The following is a 16,570-nucleotide window of genomic DNA, read 5'->3' on the forward strand; positions in this document are numbered from 1 at the left end:
CAGTCAGGAAAAAAAAGAGATACAATTTGTATCAACAAAAGGTCATTTCTGGTTTTTTGAGGCATTGCTCCTAGCCACTTTGGTTCATACACATTTTATGAAAGGAGAAAAATGACAATTTTTTTTAGGAAATAAGAAATACATATGCTTCCTTAAAAATATTTCCTGTATTGGGAGGAGCTTACAATATTTTGAGTACTAAATATGAACATGTTCAAGATGAATTGCAGCTGACAAGATTAATCTTGTGCTTCCCTGTCAATTGTGCAGCTAGTGGATACTGCAGTGCCATTGATGATTTTTAGTAGGAAGATGAACTAGCACAAAGGCATTGCGATAATCTGAGATTGTCAAATACCCTGATTTAGACATGGGGCAGATTTAGAAGGTCCAAGAAGTTGAAGGTATGAAGTGGTGGTGCATGAAATAGCAAGGTCTGCAGTGGCAACTGTCACTCTCTGGGGACCTATCTGATAGAAAAATACTTTTGCACTTAATCAGTATGCTGGGGGATGGGAAGATTAGAGGGTAGGAGATGAATGTGAAGCTGTGGTTAAGTGAAGAAAGCATTGGTAAAGATGCAGTGTTGATCAACTTGGACAGAGACAGAAAGCAGCATGCAAGCCATTGTCAAACTACCAGAAACAACCCTGACTACAGCCTCACATTCGGAGTGTTTCACAGTAAGAAACATTTATAGGCAGTGTCACACCTTCTCATGAAGAAACAAAAGGCCAAGGCCAGGCCTTCTCAACTTTCATGAAAAAACGACCATAGAAGTTAGCAATTTCCAGCTCAAGAAATAGTGAGCTGGTCATGGTTCAAAATGTTAAAATATACAGTGGATTCAAAAAGGGGGTTCATTTAGTGCAGCTTAAAAAAACCAATAAACACCTCTTCTAGAGGCATTTAGCTACAAAGGTTCCCACCCTGAGCAAGATACAAATTGCACAAATGGTGCCACCCAACCCCAAAGTCATCTTCTTTAGTGATGCATCTAAGAATTATCTAATGGCAAGTGCACCCTCTTTGCATGGATTTGAAGTGCATAACTGAGCCAGCAATTAGCAAAAATGCAGCATCCCCTTTAGAAGCTGTCTTTTTCCACTTAGAAAATCCCCTGGTTTGTTTCCTAAAGAAATTCTGCTCCACCAATGATTGACCTTATTGCCCAAAGGGTGAACAGCAGGAGAAAGTGGATTACATGGCTATGCACTGTCTTCCATTACATTTTATCCTGTGATGTTGAATACTGCATAGGTCAGAAGTCCAAAAAGCATCCATTAGTCCCTCCTTGTGTGAAGCTTTTGTATTCATCGTTTAATGCCACATGGGTTTGGCCATCTCTCCTGGGATAAGGGGAGTGGACTCTGGAAGTAAGTCCCTTAGTTCTGGTCTTCTGCGCTTGTGTAGTACACATATACTATGTGTGGAACTTGAGCTTATCCAATATCTCCTCTGCAGAAGGCTGCAACCTGTCCCCTAATTTGTTGAGGTGAAGAGACTTGGAAGTTAAGAACTGTTAATAAACATTGGCAAGTAAAAAGTGCAAAGGAAATGTAGCTGGTTCACTCTGGTGCCTAAGAAAGCAATGTTCAAATATTGGCATTTAATTTTACTTTTCAATCTAGTTGAAACTATGAAACGTGACAAAATCATTAAGTCAGATTCATGATCTATACAGCTGTAGACTAAGGACTATGTACAGTCTACCTTCTCATCACTATATAAAAAAATTATGCCAGAGATACACACATACACACATCAAAAATCAAATATATACATTCATACATGCAATATAATTGCTAACAGTAGGCTTTAAATATAGCTCTAGAAGATTCAATGTGACCTTATAATTTCATTAATAAAGAGAGTGAATGAGCAAATATCCATGCAATAAAGTATGTGTTTACTTTTAAATATCTTTAAATGTTTCTATTTAAAAAACATAAAAGGTTAATTCAACATATGATCTGATCCTGATGCTTTTGCTCTTCAAATTGGATATATTATCCGTACTTTGAAAACACTGGTAATGGAATCCCTTGGGGCTTCTTGCATTTTAGGCCTCTCCCCTTGGGTTTTGTCCTCCATTACCTGCATGGTGCAGTGCAAAGGACAGGGGACTTGGAGTCAAAGGACTTGGGTGTGTCTTGACTTGGTCATTTGCTAGCAGCACGACCTTGGTAGGTCACTTAATCTCACTGAGTTTCAGCTGCCTTCTCTATAGTAAAACCTACCTCACAGGGTTGTTATGCGCTTAAATGATGTAAACACTCCTAACTTTTAAAGCGCAATGCAAATTATTAGTTACTATGATCATAGTATTAGTGTATTATTAGCATTAATATTCATATGTGTATAAAGGAACAAGTCCTTTGTCATGTCAACGTGCAGCCCTAAGCTTGGCAACAATCAAGGCTGCCAGTTGCTGGGCATCTGCTGTATGGGGATTCTTCTCCATCACTGCAAGAACGATGTTAGAAGGGAAAATATTGCAGAGGTTTTTGTAGGTCTGAAATTGGTGCTCTGGGATCATATGCTCCCTGGAATCATTGCACATTCCAACCCAAGGATTCCTCCAAAGCTGCTCCATCTTTTCAGGCACGCTCCGTACCATGACTGGCTCATAACATGGTTGCATGAGGCTGTTACTTAAGGGATAGGAGTGGTAGCCATAGGAGTCAGTTGCACAGGGCAGCGGGTCCCAGCTGGCATGCTGTTCACGGCACAGAGGAGGTCGTCTTTGCCTCATGGGGTTGCTCTCATAGAGGCGAGAATCAGAAATGCTGTCCATTCGTGTCATCACCAGGGCACGGCCTGACTGTGAAGTTGCCCCAGGATGGATATTGGGAGGCATGGGGTAGTCTCCAGGACAGCTGGATCGTGCTCCAGTTGCTGGGAGCTGGGCATGCAGAGCTAAGTGGGGAACTGATTGCTTGTGGGGGGCTTGCTTGGAATCCTCTGGGCCATAGCTCTGCACTCTCGTTAAGGCTTCATGGTAACCATGAGAAAAAGGCTGAAGACGGTTCTGAGATGCTGAGCGGTGCAGCTTCAAACTGCCTTCAGGATGGGCATCAGCTACAGCCAAGTACAGGTTGTTGTAAGAGGAATAGTTGTCGTTCCTGGTATGGCTCATGCGGCTGTCAGGACAGAGATTGGGATTCCGAGCATACACCCCCCGGTCTGCTTCAGCCATGTAGTACTCTCGATTGTGCATGCTGTTGATGTTCAGTTTGGAGAAGTCGCCTAACATCGAATAGTAGCCATGGTCCCCCATGGACTCAAACTTTGGGTATTGCTCAGCATAGTTAATAGGGGTCCCATGGCTGTTGGTAACCAGGATAGGGGGGTACTGCATGCTGGCCATGTGCTCCAATGAGGCCTTCTGGTGAGGGAAATGAGAGGATCCTGGCACTGGGCTGCTGGCCGAACGGGTGTTGAGTGCACCCACTGCATGGCTTTTGGGGGGTGGGATTGTGGGAACACTTAGGGCGGTCACAAGTGAGGGGACAGAGCTGGCCTCAGGCTTACGGGCAATGGACAGCCATTCCTCAGGCTCCACAGCCACAGACCGGATGCTGGGATCTGATTGGCGCTTGGGGGCCACGCGTTTGACCTCTGAGGTTATCTCACCTTTGGCGTTAGACATCCCTGTACCACACTTGGCTAGGGTGCCTTCGCTCATGGTTTTCACTGTGGATAGTTTGGCACTGATGCGGAGCTCATCAGCCACCGAACGCTGGGGTTGGTTGGCCCGCTCCGGATGGTAGTATTTGCACTTGTGGCCGTAGGTGCATTTTTTGCCTGAAAAATAATGCCTTGGGTTAAGACTCTCTCTCATAGTGGTGTAACCCTCTGTGCCAGAAACTGTTGTAATAAACTGGTCACCCAGGTTATGATCAGACACTTTGAGGTTAAGGCAGAAAATTAACTGTCCACAAAGATGAGAGACAGACAACACCGAGGAGCATCACACACTGAGATGAAAGGGAGCAAGTGAAAAGCTGGGGAGGAATCAGCTGAGCAGTTGAACAGTCTTGCATTTCTGGTAATGTGCAACTTGGCCTAGGGATAATCTGCATGCTGAGGCAGCCTAGAGTAAAGGAAGGCAGTATGGTACAGTGCAAAGAACACAGGATTGGAGGCTAGTAGAACCCAAGTTTCAATTATAGCCATATCCCTCACTGGGCCGTGTGACCTTAGTAAATGATACTTTCCCCCTGAGCCTCATTTTCCTCTTCTGTAAACAAGCTTCATAATTATGTCTCTATTATAAGATCATTGTAATGAAGAGTTACAGGGTGTAGAAATACTCTGTGATTTAAATGTTGAGGAAAAAACCAAAATGCTCACCCCCCAAACAAAGAGAAAATATCAAAAATAATCTCAGACCAAGCAGGCCATGTTACAGTTAGGCTCATAAACTTTGTATCAGAGGGACTTGGATATACTGTAGAAAACTGTACTAAAAAATAGAAAAACCAATGAAAATAAAGTTTTGGCAACTGGAAAGCATAGATCAGAAGAACAGGGTTTTCCTAAATGCAGAAGGTTCAGTAACCTGCCTGAGAGATATGTTCTTCTTGGGCCAAACCCAATTTGGTATTGCCTTTTCTGCTTCAGGAAGTCAGGTAGGTTTCTGCATTTCTCTGCTCCCCACAACAATGTTTGGTCCTTAAGCACTAAAGCACATGTGTTATTTTAATGAGTGGCAACTAGTTTTCCCTTCAATTCTGGTTTCCTTTTCCTCAAGCAGTTTCTAAGGTTTTTCTTTAAATGTTTAACTGAGAGTACAAGAAGACAAGAACTTTATCTCACAGAAAATGGACAAGCCAAGATTTCCCATTTGAAAGGGAAATCTGGAAAAGAAAAGTATTCATAGAGTTCTTATGTTTCCCTTAGAACAGAGCTCAGTTCTGCACATAGGTACTCACCATAAGGACATGGTTGCTTCTTATGCTCGGGAACGACAGGTCTCTTTCTTAAGAAATTTTCAAGGCTTGGTCCATGACGTCCTAAAGGATCATCTGGAGGCATAAATCTGAAAGCAAGCAAGCAATGGGTGAATGTCTTTCCTTCTGTTCCTATGCTACCTCTTATGGGAATTTCAGACCTTCATTACCTCTTCTCTGTTCTATTGTGACAGCCTTCTAACTGTCCTTCCTGCCTCAAGCCTATCTTTTGTTAACCCAGCATTTCTGCCTTTCATTCCTACTGGATCACATAGAAAGGATAATTTTTCCCTATGCATCATTCTTCCATGGATTATATGTTCCAACCATACTGGCATATCTGCTGGGTTCCCCCTACGTGCCACCCATGTTCACTCCTTCATAGCTTTATTCATATTGTTCTCTATACCTGTTGTGTCCAGCAGCCCTCCCTCCTCTATCTGTAAACTTCATTTCAAATGTTATCTTCCCTAGGAAGCTTTCTCTTATCACTTCACATGGACAAATTAAAAATAAAAGTTAACTGTAGTGCTTATCACAACACATTGGGTGGCCTTTTTCTTTGTCTTTTCCACTATACTTTGAGCCCCTTGGGTGGGAGTCCTGTTTTTCATTTAGTCTTCTATCTCCATGGCAACCAGCATCATGCATGGTACACAATAAGTGTTCAATAAATGTTTATTGAAATGAAATGAAATCTGTTCCTACTAGTAACTTGGATATAGACTATTCAGAGCCTATTGGAACAAAACGCACTTGTCATTCACAAAAGAATACATCAGCAACCGCTCCTCTATAAACTTCTTCCATTCTGGCTTTTCAACTTGAAGGTCTCTGTAGTTATCATTGGATACAATGATGCCGTCAGAATCAAAAGCCAATTTGACTATGAACCGGTCATCATAGCAGACAACCCTTCTGCCCTGGACCCTTCGGGATGGTGTGAAGACAAGAATCTTTTCCTTCTCCAGTTTACGTAGAATATCTTGATCTGTTGAAATATGATTATATGCCACAGAATAGAAATCATGTTTGGAACTTAACACCATTATCCCCATATTACAATTACAAATAAAAGAGTTAGATGAATATGCTATTTATCCTTAAGACACCTAGTGGGCTCAATTTCTGGCCATGATATCAAAATTGAATTGTGACCTTAGATAAAGTCACCTCCTTCAGATAGAATGAAGGAACTGGATTCAGTCACATTTAATTTTTTTTAAAACTACCATGAAGAATGAGTAGTAACACTGATTGATATCCTACATTCTTTTTTTTTTTTTTTTTTTTTTTTGTCGTACTGGGGATTGAACCCAGGGTTGCTTCTACCACTGAGCAACATCCCCAGTCCTTTCTTACTTTTTATTTTGAGACAGGACCTTGGTAAGTTTCTGCAGCTGTACTTCAACTTGGGATCTTCCTGCCTCAGCCTCCCAAGTTGCTGGGATTACAGGCATGTGCTGCTGCACCTGGCTATCCTAGCACTTTGCACTTTGGCTGAAGGATCAGCCTCTATTTTGTGTGTGTGTGTGTGTGTTTCTGGAAATCAAATCCTGGTCCTCAAACCTCTAGGCAAGTACTCTACTATCAAGCTACACCCCCTACCCCAGCACTAGCTTTTGGGCTGATGAAGAAAACAGGGCAGTAGTTGAGGATATGTCTGTCAGGAGGAAAGTAAAGCATCAATCCTAAGGACTTACATTTTTGGCTTCTGCTTGAAGGAAGGACAAAACTCAGGTGGAAAATCAGGCTATAGAATTTGAATACTGACCCCCTTTCTTTTTGGAATTTTGATTGCTGAGGAGAGAAAGCTTTTTACTTGGGCATGAGTAGGGCCAGTATATGATCTCAGACTGAGGCTTGGAAGCCTGTTCAGCAGATAGCAGACAGCTCCACACACAGATCAGACAGCCATTCACTGGAATTTCTCATTAGGCACAATGGGCAAGACCTAATGCTCAGTGGACTGGGGTCTATATGTTCTCAAATTCTGTAAGGAATTTTTGACTGCATTTATCATTGTAAATGAACATAGTAACACTTTACTGCCATTAAGAAGACTACATTTATACTTTTGAAGACCTTGGGCACTTTTGCCTTCATGAACTCCATTCTCCATAAAGAAAATTAAAAATTTCAGTTTATTTTAAATTTTTGTTGGTACTGGGGATTGATCCCAGGGCCTTGTGCATGCTAGGCAAGCACTCTACCACTGAGCTACATCCCCAGCCCCAAAATTTAGTCGTAGAACTACATTGGTATAAAGTCAACTATAATTCAGTTATATTGTTATACATCCAATATCATATTCATTTTTTCTTTTGATGTCAAAAATATTTTTGTGGAACTTTAGAAATATCATCAGCCCTAGGCTTTTAGCTTACTATGCTTCATGGATAAGTTGGTTCTGTCTTGGGACTTTCTACCTCCAACTTTGCAATCCCATAATCACTTCTCTGGTACAGTATGAGATCCATTGTCTCTCATGGTTTCTTTAGTTTTTTTGAAAATTTCAGTCATGTTTATAATCTGATTCATACCTCTGTCTGAAGTCTACAATCAAATAGAAAAGCACTCTTGTTTTTCAACTATGAGCTTTAATGTTTGCTGAATTGAAGTTATCTCTAACTACTACATGCCACTAAACAATGATGGTTTTATATGGATCACTTTATCAAAACTACCCTTAAAGGGTGGGAATGTGGATCAGTGGTAGAGCATTTGCCTAGCATATGTGCGGCTCTGGGTTTGATCCCTAGTCCTGCAAGAAATGAAAAATATAAATAAATCTAGTGAGCGTTTAATATACTTGAGACATTTAAAGTATACTTAACAACTTAGAAAAATATTAATCTAAATTGGGACCATCAGCCTCTCTCTAAACTCTCTTGCTAGCTTTGCCTATAGATGACAAGAAATGTCTTATTTGAAATAATACCTGTAATTGGTGCATCAGGGCGGGATTGCTCCTTTCTCCAAGCAGGCACAAATACAGTGATATCCTTGTGGCCTTTATCTAGAAACCAATCCACAGCAAGTTGTATTCCTCTACAGGAGAACTCTTCTTTATTCCCATGACTTTAGAAAAAATAGAGAATAAGAGGAAAGAGGATTAACAACAAATAGAAAAAACAAAAAATAAAAACAAAACCCCCAAACAAACAAAAAACAAAACAAAAACACTGAAAAGCCCAAGGGATTAACATCAAGGGATTAACAACACATATTTTTTATTCCTTGATGATGCCAAAAATTATATTTTTTGTTTCACAACAATTTTTGGGGGGTACTGGTGGTTTTATAATGAGCTTTGCCACTAAGCTATACCCCCAGACCTTTTTAATTTATTTTTTACTTTGAGACAGCACCTTGAAATTGTGATCCTTCTGTCTCAGTCCCCTAAATTGCTGGGATTAGCATTATAGTCCAAAGAATGTATTTTTAAAAAATATTTTTAGTTGTAGATGGATACAATGATTTTATTTATTTTTATGTGCTGCTGAGGATCAAACCCAGTGCCTCACATGAGCTAGGTGACCACTCTACCACTGAGCCACAACCCCAGCCCCAAAGAGTGTATTTTTAAAAGAGCAAATCAAACTTTTAAAAATTAAATTGTCACAAATATTGCCACATTATAAACTTCACAGAAGGCCACAGATGGTTAATAACAACTCCTGTAGTAGCCTTGGTGACCATTTCCTATTATTGTTTTCATTTTCTCTCTATTTCTACTGCCAACTTTCCCAAAGATTCAGATATTCACAACAGATGGAAAAATAGTGGAGGCTTTACCAGAGGGTTACATGGAGGATTAGTTGGAGATGAGTTATTAAGTTTAAAAATAACATGACAGAAAAAAGATACATACATAAATGTTGACAGAAAATGTTTATCACATATATTCTCTTAATTAAATGTAAAGCACTAAAAATCATGTTTTTGAAAAATTTAAGGTATAAGAAAAACAATAAAATTCTATAAAAGAAAAGAAAGGATATATGGCATTGAGATTACATATGAGTATGGTCTTAATTTTTTTTTTTTTTTTTTTTTGAGATGGGGTCTTGCTGTGTTGCATAGGTTGGCCTTGAACTCCTGGGCTCAAGCAATCTTCCTGTCTCAGGCTCCTGAGTAGTCAGGTCTATAGACAAGTGCCACAGTGCCCATTTTGTAATACCAACTTTGCAGAAAAAAATCCATATATAAACTTAGAAAAATACTAGAAAGAGATACATAAAAACATTGTCATTATGTGTTAGATGTTTATTAGTGACTTATTTTCTTTCCCTAATTCTAAAATTCCCTCAAAAATCCAAGCACTCTTTTATAACCAGAAATGATATAATAAGAGATGAAATTCTATCACAATTACTTATAGGAATAAACATTGTTCAAATTTAGAAGGCCAGACAGAATTCATCTGAATGGAAATTGGAAGATGGAAAATTAGCAGAAAAATAGGAAAAAGGTGCATACTATCTATTGCCATCATCTTCAAAACTCAAAAATTGTGTACCAGTTTTGTGTCTAGTTTGGCTGTGAAAATGATGATTCCTTAGCATGGTATCAGGTACTCTAACATATACATAAATCACACTAAATTATAGTTAATTAAAATGCTCCAGTGGAAAAACAAATTGGCATACAAGCACCAATTCTATCAAAATCAAGTGGATGTTGTTTGTTAAACAAGACTAATCAAGAGACAAGAACTGTTTTGTTGGTAGGCACATGAAGACAATATGATGGGGGGCGGGGCTGGGGCTGTAGCTCAGTGGTAAAGCACTTGCCTTGCATGTGTGAGGCACTGGGTTTGATCCGCAGCAACACATAAAAATAAAGATATTGTGTGTTCATCTACAACTGAATAAATGTTAAAAAAATCTAGAGACTAGTGCCAACATTATTTTTTAAAAGAGACAATATGATGGGTCTTTTCATGTTAGATTCTTCTCTTTCTCACTGGCACTCTTACTCAGCTCCAACAGAAATTAGTTCTAACTACACATATTTTTCCCTTTGGGTGAATTCACATATAATCTCATGAGCCTCATGAATACATGCACTGCAAGACTTCCCATTATTTTATCACTTTTTTGGCACATTGCAAAAATTTATTAACTGATTTGGTTAACATTTCTAAGCATATGCTAGCCATCTTAAAAGTACTCAGTGACTATCACAGAGAAATTATATTACTCTACTCAAAGTCAAAAATACTTAAGGAAAAATGGGGGTACATTTAACTGCCAATACACTCCAAGGCAGCTTTGGAAACAGCTACCATTGATAGCTTCTAAAAATTGTTTAATGAGAAAGCCCAGCATTTATGGGGTTAATATTGGATAAATCCAACACGAAACAGACAGATAGGGAAGATGTCCACTTGTGAGTTTTCCCCACTGTAGTGATGGCAAATATAAAGAATAACAAAGGAGCCATGTGTGAATTTGCACACCTGTCATCCCAGCTACTGGGGCAGAGGCAGGAAGATTAAAAGTTCAAGGCTAATCTCGGTAATTTAGGAAGACTCTGTCTCACAATAAAATTAAAAAAAAAAAGAGCTGAGTTCATTTCGACATTCATTGCACGAGGATGGAATATAATTTGCTTCACATCAATCCCTAGTACTTTCCCTTTCTCTCCCCCCCTCCCTCCCTTTGTTCCCTTTCCTCTAATCTACTGATATTTATTCTATTTGTAGTATTTTTTAAATTAGTGCATATGGTTTGCATAAAAGTGACATTCACTGTGATATATTCATATATGTGCATAGTAAAGTTTGGTCAGATTCATTTCATGGTTCCCTCAATATTATGCATAACTAAAAGGAACAGGGAATTGATTTTTAAAAAGAGCTGGGGATATAGCTCAATAGCAGAACATTTGCCTAGCATGTGCAAAGCATGGGGTTCAATTCCCAGTACTGGAAGAAAAATAAAAACCAGAACTTGGTAAAATCACCAAAAGTATCATTAGAAAGGGAATTTAGAGGAAGGGGATGAAATTTCATTTTGTTTGACTTTGTAGTACTATAATCTTGTTTTAAACATTGTTTAGGTCCAGAAATAAATACAAGAATAACTTTTTTTCTTGAATACTACAACTTTATATTTTATACTTCCAAATTCTTTGTTTTAAATATTTTATCATTAGAAATGTATATGCTTATGGCATAGAATGTGGAAAATGTATAAAATATAAAGAAAACCCTGAAGATCCAACTGTTTTACTACCACCCAGAAACAACACTGCCAATATTTTGATACATTTGATTTTTATATCAATTTCTTTACATACTGAGAATTGTTAAAAATTATGCCATTGGAGCATTCCATGAGTACATACTGAGCATTCCATGATACATACTGTGAAATGCCCAGTAAGAATCAGAAGGTAATATTAATCAAAGTAGCAAGGAAGACCTACAAAAGAGTTCAGTATGCAAAGTTTAGTGCCCAATGAATGTTTAAGGAATGGATTTATTTTTTAAAAGAAAGCAATAAAGTAATGCTTGCAAGATAACCCATTTTGCCCAAACATATAAAAGGTCATTTTGCAATTTAAAAAGGCTAAAAAGCTCAGAACCTGCAGTCACAGTGAAACGTGAATCTTGGTGAAACTACTCCTCACTTTGTCTTGTAAACTGCTTTAGGAACATATCATGATCCAGGCTATCAAGCAAAATTCTGCATAGCTGGCTTCTTCCTTGCAATTTTTTAGTAGGGTTCAAATATTTGAACTTCTTTCAGACTTAACAAAGAATCCAGTGCCATTTACATTTCAAAGTCCAATTCCTCTGAATTGGATTTTTCCTCCCAAAGGAAACAGCTCTCAGAATGAATGTACCCTTTAGGATCTTAGCACATACACAGTATGTGAATCACAGGTACACCACTTCAAATGTTAAACAAATGCCATCAATGGCAAACAAAGTATCATAATTTTAACATAGGCTTATCCAACATGCTGAGGAACAACAGATGTTAACATATAATTTGTATAAGAAATACAAATCTCATGGTAAAACTATAGCCAGCTAATGAGGAAGACTAGATTAAGAACAGTACTGAATTCATAAGTGGATTAAAGCACTGAACTTTGACCATGTGAAATGTGATTGGAGAATAAGTGGGATCTGTAGGTAAGTAACCTGGCCAGATAAGAAAGACACTAACAAGGACAGTTTTGGCAACACTTCTTTTTTCCTGGTACAGATTATTGAGTTGTGGGTCTCACAATGAGAGGCAAGCATTCTACCAATGAGCTACATCACTGGCTCTTTTTTAAAAAAATTTATTTTGAGACAGGGTCTTACTAGTTCCCAGGTTGGCCTTGAATTTTTGATCTTCCAGCCTTAGCCTCGTAGGTAGCTGGGAATTCAGTATGTGCCATGATGCCCAGCTCATAGTTGCCAACTAAAGAAATCATGTGGTCCACTATGTACTGTCTTAATATGCTATTAAATTAAAGTTGAGTAGTAATTTTTTTGCTTTATTAAACTCATGTGAAATACCTTTAATTTAGCAAAGCAACACATCAAGGCATAATTTGCTACCGGCACAGACTAGATATGTTCAAACTAATTACCTATGTAATTAATCCCTTCACTATTCTTTCCAAACAAAGTAACTATAGAATGTCCTTCATCCTCAGGGATCATTGAACAAGGAAAATCTTATATCACCATGAAGTCAAAATCCCTAAGAAACCTGGTTTCTTTTTATCTTCAACTCTAAAACACAAAACCCATTAAGAAGGGCAGGTTTTGGGAAATAGGCCCAGTCTCTGGTGTTCTGGGTGGTCTGGTGTGGGTAGAAATTGAGTCGGGCAGGTCATATACCCATTAACCTTAAGAATCACTCTAGCTTATGACTATTAGGAGAAGAGCTGAGATACTTCTTTTTTTTTCACTTTTGAGTAAAAAAATCATCCTCTGCTTTTAATTGATCCACTGCATCATTTTGATTGCTGTAGTGCTGTATTTGGGTCATTTAGCTTTCTTTTTACTATGCTTCTGGTTTCCCCTCATTAAAACAGGGACATGTTTTGTCTGCTTTATACACCTTGTGTTGATGCCATCAGGATTTAAAAATTAGAAAATCTGTAAATGTATTCTCTGCTACTAGTAGAAATGCCAAATATTCTTAATAACATTAATGGCCACACAATACTGCATGATGCTGTATCAAAAGAGGATTAGAGTCAGATTCTAAGCTTTGATACTTATTACCTATATAACCTTGGACAGTTATTTAATATTTCTAAACCTCGAGCCTCTTCACCTCCAAAAATGAAATGAATTAGTCCATTGTGGTGGGATTTTCAGTGAGGATTAAATTACATATGCAAAAAGACCTGGCATAGGGCTGGGGATGTGGCTCAAGTGGTAGCGCACTCGCCTGGCATGCGTGTGGCCCGGGTTCGATCCTTAGCACGACATACAAACAAAGATGTTATGTCCGCCGAAAACTAAAAAATACATATTAAAAATTCTCTCTCTCTCTCTTTAAAAAAAAGTCCTGGCATAAAATAGATATTCATAAATGTCAGTCTTTCATTAATTCAAAACCTGGAGTCTTAAGTTATAGTAATTACTTTGCTAATTACTAGTTATGTACATTAAGAGAGGTCATTTTAAACTTTTTAGTTTCAGTTTTCAAATCTGTAGAATAAAGTTGCTATGTGGATTAAACATGACTATATACTAAAATGTACTTCCAGATAGCCTGCCAAGCTATTCCTGTATACAGCAATGGTATGGTTCCTTTTTTTTTTTTTTTTTTTCAGTACTAGGGATTGAACCCAGGGTCTTAACCACTGGGCAACAGCCCCAGCCTTTTTTTTATTTTTTTTTTAATTTTTGATACAGGCTCTCGCTAAATTGTTTAGGGCATAACTAAATTGCTGAAGCTGGCTTTGAACTCACAATCCTTCTGCCTCTGCCTCCTGAGCTGCTGGGATTACAGACATGTGCCACCATGCCAGCCAGAGGTATGATTCTTAAGACTTAACCTCCACCTATACTTCTTGTACCTCGTTAGGAGAACCCGATACTGGGCCACATGTTGTAGGAAAAATAAGGGATGCATAAAGCAAGTTCCTTGCCCTCAAATACAATGGGATAATATGATTTAAAACTTTCCAGACTGACACCCTCAAAGACAATGGGGTAATATAATTTAAAACTTTCCAGACTGACACTTTTATTTTGTTCTGGTTTTGAATGATTTAAGGAATGCAAGTGAATCCATCAAGCAATGGTGGACCTGATGGGAAGTAGGATCCTGATCACTAGGCATTTAAGCCGAGGTTGGATGACAATTCACTTGGGAAATAGAAGGGATTAGTGAGGCTCTCTGACATGAAATAAAAAAAAAATCACATAAGAGTATAGAATAACATATATAGGCACTATTGGTACTATATTAGTATCTCATTGCTGCTAGTATTTAGCACTTAGTGGCTTAAAATAATACTGATTGTTCTCTTATAGTTCAAGAGGTTAGAAGTTTAAAATCAAGATGTTGACAAGGCTGCATTCTTTCTGCAGGCCTCAGAGGAGAATCTATCTCCTTATCTTTTTCAGCTCCTAGTGGCCATGTACATTCCTTGGTTACTGGCCCCTTTCTTATACTATTGATTTTTATTCCTCCATTGCATCTCCTATTACTTATTCTTATCCTGCTACTCCCTCTAATAAAGACCTCTTGTGCTTACATTGATTCACCTTGATGATGATTAATCTCCTTCTCTCAAGATCCTAACACAAGGGTAACTGCAAAGTCCCTTTTCTCACATAAGATAATGTTTTCATAGGTTCTAAGGATTAAGTTTTGGACATCTTTGGGGTCTATTCTTCAGTGTACTGGAGGAATTGTAGCTCAGAGATAATTGATGAGATCATAAAAATCAGGAAAACCTTTGTGAAGATGGTTGAACTTGAAGGGTATGAAGGTAAGGAGGTCATTTTTAGGTTGGGAAATGATAAGAGTATCAGGAAAGGGACTAGAAATCAACATAATTTATATGGAGACCATTACAAAGGATGGTATAAATGCAATAAGTATTATAGGTGTGTTCAAATGGGAAGCGGAAAAGGTCAGATCATAAGGAGTCTCAGAGACAGACAAGGGGATCCAAAATTGGCAGAAGAGCAATTGAGCATTGCTGAAAGTAAGTAAGTAAGTCTCCAAGTGAATTTATGAAGACAGCATTTTCAGGATGATTAGTCTAGCTAAGTAAGGATGTGACAGCAGACCCCAAGAGCTAAAGGGCTGTGACTCCTCTGAAGCATCACTGATTATCAGAGCTGATTTCAAAACACCTGAAAATAAATTTGCAGCAATTTCAAAGGAAAGCGAAAAGGCAAGGGCAGCATCATGATAGACTCTGTCTACAAGACACAGACAACAACTAAGGGCTTCTTTTCAAAGGAATACAATTTGTATGAGCTTAGGACTTTTTTTTTTTTTAAGAGAGAAAAAAATCACTAGTCTTACCTCATAGCCACATTACTTCCATCAATGACAATTGGCCTCAAATTGTCACTATTGTCTATTTCATCTTCAAGAGACAATTCAGGGCTTGCAATCTCTCTGGAGCCAGGCCCACGGGGCACTAACAGACTCAAGTTGACCTGCCCTTCTGAGTCACCTTTGTTCCCAAGTCTGACAAGCTCTGCCAATACATCATTTATAAGTGATTCTGGACCCAGTTTATTCAGCACTGATTGAATCTGTTCCTCAGCATAGCCCAGCTTTAGAGCAAAGTCCATCTTGGCTTGATATTCCTTCTCTATGTCGAGCTTACCATCCTGTAAAATGCTGCTCTGGGAGAAGCTTGGACGATCCAGGCAGGGTGATCGACAGAGCTGGCGGTGTGGCTTGGAGGGCATCTCCTTTCTCTTCAGCTGACCATCTCCAGGTTGGCAGCTGCTGTTGTTGCTGCTCTTAAGGCTCAACTGTTCAGGGTCACTCTCAGAGCTCATCCACTCTTCAGAATCATTATTGCCCTGCTCGGTACTGTCCTGCTTTGGATGCTGCTTCTCTTCCTTGGAGGCACTCTTTTCCATTTTTGGTGTCTCCACTGCAGCTGTGGCCGTCATCCCGTTCAGTGGATAGTCTGAGGTCTAATCAGCTCTTTTTCTTTTTAGCCTGCCTGGAATCCATGTATAGTGGCATTCCTCTGTGGTAAAATGTGGTTGCAATGGTGCAAAAGTTTGCCTGTTTGGTTTGGTATGTTCAGATGTTACCAGTCCCTACAAATAAACACATGCCACAATCATCTTTAGTAAACTTATGAAAAAGAATCTAATAGAAACGTTTCTTCCTAAGAAACTGCAGATTCTCTGTCATTTGATTTTTCTGCTTACAATGATTAACCTTGCTTTATATTAAAAATAGTCTTCAATTCTAATAATTCTAGACAAAATATCAGTGTTGGCAGTAATGTTGTAATTTCCACATATACATATACAAATATAGAGCTAAAGTTTTCATTTGTCACTACAAGTTTGAGAAAGAAAAACAATGCATTTCAGCAGGGTGAAAAGTATGTGTATTTCTGGGTGTGTGTGCATGTGTGTGTGTGTTGTGCACGCGCATGTG

The 16,570-nt window shown here is 38.7% G+C and overlaps 1 protein-coding gene across 1 annotated transcript; it reads right to left on the minus strand.

Moving 5' to 3' along the window:
• Window positions 1-821: 821 nt before the first annotated feature.
• On the minus strand, window positions 822-16,213 carry Zc3h12b (zinc finger CCCH-type containing 12B). The gene is made up of 5 exons (XM_077107596.1): window positions 15,464-16,213; window positions 7,897-8,036; window positions 5,712-5,946; window positions 4,938-5,044; window positions 822-3,807 (listed from the first exon to the last, which is right to left on the minus strand). Exons 1-5 carry the CDS (start codon window positions 16,066-16,068, stop codon window positions 2,387-2,389), a joined length of 2,508 nt encoding a protein of 835 aa, XP_076963711.1. The 5' UTR covers window positions 16,069-16,213; the 3' UTR covers window positions 822-2,386.
• Between the last annotated feature and the right edge of the window lie 357 nt (window positions 16,214-16,570).

Source organism: Callospermophilus lateralis, chromosome X (assembly GCF_048772815.1).
Source record: "Callospermophilus lateralis isolate mCalLat2 chromosome X, mCalLat2.hap1, whole genome shotgun sequence".
Classification (NCBI taxonomy): domain Eukaryota; kingdom Metazoa; phylum Chordata; class Mammalia; order Rodentia; family Sciuridae; genus Callospermophilus; species Callospermophilus lateralis.

Coding starts and splice junctions, on each gene's coding strand:
- Zc3h12b (XM_077107596.1), bottom strand. CDS start 16,068: ATGACGGCCACAGCTGCAGTGGAGACACCAAAAATGGAAAAGAGTGCC. Junction 8,037..15,463: donor GGAAGTAATGTGGCTATGAG/GTAAGACTAGTG, acceptor TTTTTTCTAAAG/TCATGGGAATAAAGAAGAGT. Junction 3,808..4,937: donor GAAGCAACCATGTCCTTATG/GTGAGTACCTAT, acceptor ATTATTTTTCAG/GCAAAAAATGCACCTACGGC.